The sequence below is a fragment of the Mus pahari genome, chromosome 1, assembly GCF_900095145.1.
Source record: "Mus pahari chromosome 1, PAHARI_EIJ_v1.1, whole genome shotgun sequence".
In the NCBI taxonomy this organism is placed as follows: domain Eukaryota; kingdom Metazoa; phylum Chordata; class Mammalia; order Rodentia; family Muridae; genus Mus; species Mus pahari.
The window spans coordinates 86,139,683-86,149,087 of record NC_034590.1 but is presented as its reverse complement, the minus strand read 5'-3'; the positions used below and the strand labels follow the sequence as shown (position 1 = coordinate 86,149,087).

General features: G+C 36.0%; 1 protein-coding gene across 1 annotated transcript in view; it reads left to right on the top strand.

Moving 5' to 3' along the window:
* Pik3c2a (phosphatidylinositol-4-phosphate 3-kinase catalytic subunit type 2 alpha) overlaps positions 1-9,405 on the top strand; it is an 87,985-nt gene that overhangs the window by 28,400 nt on the left and 50,180 nt on the right. The window contains exons 4-8 of the mRNA XM_029535813.1: positions 632-789; positions 3,343-3,463; positions 4,302-4,413; positions 6,711-6,790; positions 6,920-6,983. Of these exons, the coding sequence (XP_029391673.1) occupies positions 632-789; positions 3,343-3,463; positions 4,302-4,413; positions 6,711-6,790; positions 6,920-6,983 (535 nt within the window). The remainder of the gene's footprint in view (positions 1-631; positions 790-3,342; positions 3,464-4,301; positions 4,414-6,710; positions 6,791-6,919; positions 6,984-9,405) is intronic.

Genomic DNA, 9,405 nt, shown 5'->3' with positions numbered 1-9,405 from the left:
TATTTATTATATGTAAGTACACTGTAGCTGTCTTCAGACACTCCAGAAGAGGGAGTCAGATCTTGTTACGGATGGTTATGAGCCACCATGTGGTTACTGGGATTTGAACTCTGGACCTTCGGAAGAGCAGTCAGGTGCTCTTACCCACTGAGCCATCTCACCAGTCCCAGTTACTTTTTTTTCTTGCCATCAATAATTTATTTAAAACAGACCACTTGATGTAATTGCATCGTGCAGCCTAAGAATCTAAACCAGAGAACCTCATTTGATGCTGGCCCTCTCTGGAATGCTTGGATCTTGTTGACAGTGTTACCAAAGATATCTTGGCACTAGTTAATCTCCTCCTCTTCTTCTTCTTCTTCTTCTTCTTCTTCTTCTTCTTCTTCTTCTTCTTCTTCTTCTTCTTCTTCTTCTTCTTCTTCTTTTCTTTTTNTTTTTTTTTTTTTTTCTTAATTCCCTTTCATTTAAAAGGCACATGCTGGTGTTTGGAGTTTTAACAGTTCATTCATTTATTGCCATTCTCATGAGTTGCTCTGAGTAGCTGAAAGCATGTAAAATCTTGTTCAGGGCTCTCAAATACAGCTTTAAAGAAACTAAAAAACACATTTAATATCTTCTTTCTTGTGAACAGATTGAAGACCAAATTTCCATATACTGATCATTGCACAAATCCAGGCTATTTATTAAGTCCAGTAACGGTGCAAAGAAACATGTGTGGAGAAAATGCCAGTGTGAAGGTCTCCATTGAAATTGAAGGGTTTCAACTACCAGTTACTTTTACATGTGATGGTAAGTTTTGTGTTGACTAGGAATAAAATGTTTTCAATGTCAATGTATCCTTTCTTCTCATAAACCAAATTGTTTAACATTAGGTATCCTTTTAAAATTACTGTATTCATTTGGGAAGTTTCCTGGTTAAAGGAACCACATCACTGCAAGACTTTCCTCTGAATATAATAAATTGGTTTTTAGCTAAGGCCCAAAAGCATTAGCTATCAAAGCTAATTATAATACTTCCCTCTAATTTTATGGCAAGAACAGTACTTTCTTACTGAGAGCTGTCAGTGACATGAACCTTCTGATCTCCTCTGCGGGGAAGGTAGTTCCCTTTGGTGTTAATTTTTCCTTCCAAGCTTGGGTAAATAGCCTCTCTAGAACTGTGTCCTGGATATATTTATAATGTGTTTATTTACATGGGATTTAAATGGTGAAATAAGTATTCCTAAAGTAGTAATTATAGTCTAAGACTGAAGTCTTTCTTTTTTTTCTTTAATTGTAACTAGCAATGTGTCCAATATTTGAATACCTGTTGGTTTTGTACTTTTGGAAAGCCGTTTGAAAAAATGTAAATCTGATAAAGAAAATGTTAGGCAACTATAACAGTCATTTCTTAATTTCTAAAGGAAAATGTACTCCTTTTCAGCCATTTAAATTTAGTATGCAGTAAGAATATTAAGTTTTAAAAAGAGTCAACAGGTGGTGCTTTGAAATGAAACAGGAGTAAAAATGTTGATTTGTATCAATCTTAATTTCATTAGTCTGACTAACCTCAAAATGTATTGTAAATATCTATTCATTAGTTATAAGTGTATATTTATAATATATATCTTGCTTAGTATAAGTAAGGCCCTGTGTTTAGTCCTTAGAACTGGAGAAAATGTAGTATAAGTATAAATCAGAGTGCATATTTTTTGTTTGTTTTGAGTCTATTGAAAAATAGAGCTATTTTATAAGATATTTTAGTTCATAGAAGCTTTTGAAACCACTGGTATTCATGTAGTTTAAGAGCAGGCAGCCCAGCTGGTAGCTGATGCCTATATTCCTAACATTTAGAAACTGAGGCAAGGGGCTGGCGATATGGCTCAGCGGGTAAGAGCACCAACTGCTCTTCTGAAGGTCCTGAGTTCAAAGCCCAGCAACCACCTGGTGGCTCACAACCACCTGTGATGAGATCTGATGCCCTCTTCTGGAGCCATTGGGGCCAACCATAGCTAGCAGAGGTTCAAAATTCAATTCCCAACAACCACATGAAGGCTCACAACCATCTGTACAGCTACAGTGTACTCATAGACATAAAATAAATAAACAAATCTTTTTTAAAAAAAAAAAAATTGCTATGATTTCAAGACCAGCCTGGGGTTACAGTGTCACACAATGCCAAGAAATGACTGATGGTTGGGGTATTGGGTTGAGGGGGAAGTAGTGGTACATGCCTTTAATCTCAGCACTCAAGAGACAGAGTCAGGTGGATCTCTGTGAGTTTGAAGTCAGCCTGATCTATAGAGCTAGGTCTAGGACAACCAGGGCTACACAGAGAAACCATGTCTTGGGGGATGGTGGGATAAAAGTTGAACATGAAAGTTTTGAGTATAGAAATAGATAATTTAAAAACTTTAATTTGGGGTTGCAGAGTTAGCTCACTGGTTAAGAGCACTTGTTGTTCTTGCAGAGGACCTAGGTTCAATTTTTAGCACCCACATGGCTGCTCACTGTCTAACAGAGCTAATGGACACACACACACACACACAGGTAAAACACTTATACATTTAAAAATAATATTAAAAAAATTGAAAAGTGTAATTTTCTTTTTGTTGTCATGTTATTAGCTCATGTTTGCAAGAGTCACTACCTACTTTATCTTTTTTTCTTCATTAGAAAATTTACTATATAAATATCTAAAGTAGTAATTCTTTTTTTCTTTATCATTTGTTTTAAGACACTGCTTGCTAGGTACTGCTGACTGCTGCCTTATTTGAAGGAATCTGTAATATTGATGTGACTTTCTTCATTTAGGTCTTCACTGCCTTAACAGTTAATAGAGGCTGTGGAGCCTTTAATATGTGGCCATCTAGATTGGTACATGCTGCAGATCCAAAATATACACTAGAATTCAGAGCCTTAGTCTAAAACCTGTCTTTTTTTTTTTTTTTTTTTTTTTTTTTTTTTAATGTGTGTGTGAGTGTTTTGCCTGTGTGCTGTTCATTTTGCATGCCTAGTGTCCTTAGAGGCCAGAAAGAGGGTATTGGATCCCTTGAAACTAGAGTTACACATGGTTGTAAATTGTCACGTGGTGCTGGAATTTGAGCAGCCAGTACTCTTAACTTGCTGAGCCATCTCTCTAGCCCTTCAATGAGTTTGAGGCTAATGTGGTCTACATAGTAAGTTCCAGGCCAACCAGGGCTACATAGTGAGACTCTGTCTCAAAGAAAGAAAATTTAGAGTAATACATGTGACCTCAAATTGAATTTGTATTATATTTCTGTTGTATAGTCTTCTCTTAGATTGTAAGTAATATTCAGAGGTAAGTGAGCAAAATGAAAACGATAACTAACTCTTTTTCAGTGAGTTCTACTGTAGAAATAATTATAATGCAAGCCCTTTGCTGGGTACATGATGACTTGAATCAAGTGGATGTTGGCAGCTACATTCTGAAAGTTTGTGGTCAAGAGGAGGTTCTACAGAAGTAAGTTTACTTAACTACTGAGTGGTATCTTTGGAAATTTCCTTTTTAATACCTTAAATTAAAATCTTTTTCAATTTAGATTTATAATCTAAAAATATATTTGAATGTTAGGCCTGGTGTCACATCCTTTTAATCTCAGGACTTGGAAGGCCGAGGCAGTTGGATCTCTGTGAGCTTGAGACCAGCCTGGTCTGCATATTGAGTTACAGGTTAGCCAGAGCTACATAGTGAGACCCTGTCCCTAAATTCATTCATTAATTTATGTTTTTATTTTTATATATTTATAAAATATAAGAAATATATTTTGTCCTGTTGTTGAAACTTGTGTTGAGATATGCTGTATCTAAGATAGTGGTGGGATTTTAGAAGAAAGGCATGATACTCTCTTAAGTTTAATAGACTTATATGTGAAAAGTTGTAGTTGATTGGTTAAAAGTGAAATAAAATGCCTTCTATAAGACCAGTAATCACATAATTTGTAGACTCCATTCTCCTTTGTAGCATGCAGCTACTGTATATACCAAGAGTCAGTTGTTACTGACTTTTATTTGCCTGCAATAATCATTGTATGCAGTTCAGTAATTTGTTATAGCTTACAATTAGTTCAATTGTTTTAAAGATCGGGCACACTATATTCTTATTTGCCTCTTTATCTTCTCTCATATTTACTGACTCATATAGAAAAGTTCCTGTTTAAATGTTTACAGTTAATTTAAAAGCAGTGTGTTTCACCATTTCTTCAATTTCTGATACAGATGCAATTTGTATTTTATATTTATGTCTATAACTTGTGATTTGAATAGAATAATACTAGTGGATTATTCATGTATTTTAACAGTAATCATTGCCTTGGAAGTCACGAACATATTCAAAATTGTCGAAAATGGGACACAGAGATTAAATTACAGCTCTTGACCTTCAGTGCAATGTGCCAGAATCTGGCTCGAACAGTAAGTGTTTATGAATTGCATTTAGTGAGTCCGAATAATTCCGATAGTTGACAGATTTTCAGTCTGTATGTTTTCCACTTTTTTCTGTACCTGCCTGGGATGGTGGGATGATACACTTGTTTCCAACAGTAATTTCTTCAGATCTTTAGTCATGGAAGGTTAAGTAGCACATTCCTCAGATCTAGAAGTATAAACTTGAAAAGCAAAATGAAGAATGAAGTCTGCTTTTTTTTTTTTTTTAATTTCTATTTTTTAATAGGAAGGAGATGTCTCCTCTATTTCAGGCTGGCTTTGAACTCACTGTGCCACCCATGACCAGTTTTATGCAGTGCTGGAGACTGAACTGAGAACTTTGTGCCAGTCATTCTACTAACTTTGCTACATCCTTAGCCCTTGCTTTTTCATTTAGGCTTTAAAGAAAAAGATATGTTTACCTAGTTCATTGCAAGAGCACAGTCTCATATTTAATAGTCTTATACAGGAGAGAAAATTTCAGGCTTAATTAAGAGAGGGGGGAAAAAAAGAAAGGGATTGGAATACTAAATAAGGGTTTTCAATTTCTCTTAAATATGTTTACATAATGTGGAATGGCAGGAGAAACTACTGCTTTTCTCAATGGTGATGAGCAGATAATGGGACAAAACTTACTGAGAAAAAAGGCAGAAAGTCAAATGATCTTGCTCCCATCTGGTCCCACCCTAGATTTTGCCCACCCTCTTTCTCCATTGATTATTTGAGATAGGATCTTGCTATATAGCTCCAGCTGTCCTAGAGTTCCTTAAGTAGACAACACTGACCTCAAATTTGCTGTGGTGCCTGGATTACAGGTGTGCACCATCTGCCCATTGTAAACTAGGTTTAGGATCATTTATCTTTTCCATTTTTAGGAAATTTATTACATTTATGTATTGTGTGTGTCTGTCTCTGAGTGAGTGTGTGTGTGTGTGTGTGTGTGTGTGTGTGTGTGTGCGTGCGCGCGCACGCTCTCAAGCACGCCATGGTGTGGGTGTGTTTAGGTCAGAAGACAACTTAGGAGAATTGATTCTTTCTTTATACCATGTTAGTCCCAAAGATGGAGCTCAGGTTATTAGGCTTGGGGGCTAATGCCTTTACCCTCTGTAAAATAGAAGTTTGTGGCTACCTAGAGGACTTCTGAGTTAAGACTACACTGGCTGTTCTTCTAGAGAACCTAGGTTTGATTCCCTGTACCCATACAATAGCCCACAACCATCTGTAACTTCAGTTCTAGGGGATCTGACACCCATTTTTGGCCCTCTCATGGCACCAGGCACACACATGATATACCAGGCATGTACATGATGCAGTGATTGATAGATACACATAGGTGCAGACAAAATAACTATACACATAAAATATTTTTAAAAAAATAAAAGTTGTTCAGATATGATAGTATGCTTCAATAATCCCAGCAAAGAGACAGAAGGATCAAGAGTTCATGGCCAGTCTGAGTTACATAAAACCTTCTCTTTAAAATTAACAGGAGTGTACAGGGCTAGTACTCAGTGAATAAAGTGTTTGAGGACTTGAGTTTGGATCCCCAGTATCTATAAAAAGCTAGGGATAACAGAGCATTACCATAATCCCAGCACTAAGGAGAAAAAGACTGATAGGCCTTCCAGGCTGCCTGACCAGCCAGTGTAGCCAGTGAATTAGCTCCAAGTTTAGGGAAAGAGCCTGTCCTATCTTAAATGTAAGCTAGAAAGCAATGGAGGAAGATTTATGACATTGACTTCTGGCCTCTACACATGTTTGCATGCATGTATGCACACACCTTTGTACACATACATACAAAAGTAAATTAATAATAAAACATTGAAAGATTTATTTTTATTCAATGTGCTTGAGTGTTTACCTGTATGTATACATGTATGTATGTATGTATGTATGTATGTATGCCTTATGATGCATGCTTGGTGTACTTGGAAGCCAGAACTGCATATCAGATCTGTTGGAACCAGAATTGCAGATGATTGTGAGCTACCATATGGATGCTAGGAGCCAGATCCAGACCCTCTACAAGAACAGCAAGTACTTTTAATCTCTGAGCCATCTCTCCAGTCCCAAATAGTAGAACATTTAAAGCAATTAAAAGATGAATTTTTCTTAATATTATCTTATTAAGTCAATTATAAATAATAGTTATTTAGCATTTTATCTTCAGTCCTCAAAACTTAGTCCAATTTTAAGATTTTATCATCTATTTATACTTAGTTTGGTATAATGACCAAATTATTATATTTGATTCTTCTTAAACATGTGTATATGTATTTATTTAGGCAGAAGATGATGAAGCACCTGTGGATTTAAACAAATACTTGTATCAAATAGAAAAACCTTATAAAGAAGTCATGACAAGGTATAACATCTAAAACATTCATTACAGGTTTTCAAACTTCATTTTGGATGTGAATATATTTTTTTGTTTTTATAACAACTACTTTTGTTTAAAATAGTCTTCAGCCACAATACCTGTTTTTTCTTTCAGACACCCTGTTGAAGAACTCTTAGATTTCTATCACTACCAAGTAGAACTGGCTCTTCAAACTGAAGTAAGTTTTGGTATAAGAACTTAAAGATTATTTCCGTTTTCTCTGAAGTTCTAGTTTTGGAAGTAGATTAAATGTTTTAAAACTAGATTCTTCGTGTTAGTCATGCACATGGCGGTGGACAGCAGGTAGGGAAAGCTTTACAAGAAGACTAGGGTAGCCCAAAGCATCAGAGTTTAAAAACATACTTGGGCTCTAGCTAGCGTATAAAAGAAAAAGTCAAGGAGGAAGACAAAGCAATAGTTAAATCCTTTCTTAGTTCTGACTCAGAAAAGCAGCCACACCCAGATGCACCTTATTGGTGGCTCATAGGAACTGTCTGGCTAACTCTTAAACAGTTTGAATTAGCCAGGAAAAAGTTGAGAAGAGCCTGTAAACAGAAGTGTACATATATGATACTTGGAAGTAAGCAGTTCTAAATAGCATGTATGAAATGAAATGTACTAGAGAGAGGACTCATTGGTTAAGAGCATTGGCTAGTCTTCCATAGGACTCATATTTGATTCCCAGCACTTAATAGTGGCTCACAACTATGTGTAACTCAAGTCTCAGGAGACCTCACACCCTTTTCTGGCCTTCTCAGGCAGTAGGCATGTAAGAGATACACAGACATACATGTAGGCAGAATATTATACATGTAAAATAAAATTTTTAAAAGGAAGGAAGGAAGAAAACATTCGACATGATTAGACATAAGTTACTACATTATAGTTCAAATGATTTTTTTTTTAGCACACTAAACCTATTTGCTCATATTCTTTGATGTTGTTTTTATATTCCAATATTAGAGTTGAGTAGTTAGAATGTAGACTTTAGTTGCAAAGCAAAAACCATTAGATTTTTTTTAGTTTTTTACTTATCTTATGTCTATGAGTGTTTTACCTACAGGTATATGTCCAATGTATATGCCTGGTACCATCAAAAGTTAAAAGAAGACAATCAGGTCCCCTGGAACTGGAGTTTACAGACAGTTGTGAGCCACTGTGTGGGAGCTAGGAATCAAACCTAGGTACTCTACAAGAGCAATAAGTGATCTTAACCACGGAGCCATTTTTCCAACCCCTTATTATTTGAACCTTTATAGAAAAGATTGGTTGATCTTTTACATATAGATGGTTCTTGTCACTTAAGATGTTTTTTGCCAAGCACAGGCTGAGTGAATTGTTTAGCTTGATCTTGTAAAGTTAAATTGGCCATAATGTAGAGGTTAGACTTAAAGGTGGCAGAATTATTTCAGAGGAAAGGATTTTTTTAACTATTCAGGTAAAAGAAGAGCATTTTGAGTGTATATATACCATGTGAATTTGAGGCACTGTACTTGAGTCATTAGCTTGACTTTAAACTCCTTTATCTACTAGACTTTCTTGATGGCCCACAGCTATATATGTTAAGTGAAGTTTTGGGTTCAGAGCAAAATAAGAAGATAGAGAGATATCCCATATATACCCCTGGTACTTCCCAGATTAGCCTCTCCACTTTAAAACTACTACTATTATTTTGCCTTAATAAGTAGCAACTCTTTCTTCCTTTTAATCACACTAAAATCTTGGTGTTATCCTTGACCTTTCAAAAAAAGGATCTTTCATCTCCCAAATTAAACCTAATTCTTACTATCTCTGTCATAAAAACACATGGAGATTATGACTATTTATCATTCCTAAGTTAGTTGTGTTACTCTTTACTACTCTTCCAAATTCTGTTTTTCCTTCTGCAACTCCCTCACCCAACAAAAAATGATACTTTAAAAGAATTCATTAAATGTAATGATGTGTCCTGAGTTAATATCTGGAACAGAGCAGGAAAAGGTGTTCGTGAAACACTGGTACAGCTGAGCAAATCCAGAGGTGATAGTGTGCCACCGCTCCAGTCTTGGTTTTGTCAAATGTATCATGGTTGTGCAGGCTGTTGTATGCTAACTCTCTGTACTATATTTGTAACTTCTTTTTTTTTATTTTTAAAATTTATTTATTTTACGTATAGTTGTGAGCCTTCATGTGGTTTTGGGAATTGAATCTAGGACCTCTGCTCACTCCAGTCAGCCCCGCTCCCTCAGGCTCAAAGACTTTTTATAAATAAGTACACTGTAGCTGTCTTCAGATGCACCAGAGAGGGTGGCATCATACTGGTGGTTGTGAGCCACCATGTAGTTGCTGGGATTTGAACTCAGGACCTTTGGAAGAGTAATCAGTGCTCTTATCCTCGGAGCCATCTTGCCAGCCCTGTAATGTCTTATAATTCTAAAATTATTCCAAATGAAAATACTTTAAAAGTGAAAAATAGGAACAGAAAGCAGATGTCAAATAAGAGAAAAGGGGAGGTAAGGGCGCAAAAAATAAACTTTTAGAGTGGACTGTAGTGACACACATCTTGAGTTTCAGGCCAACCTGCTCTACATAGTGAGTTTCAGGGCTGCATAATAAAGAGA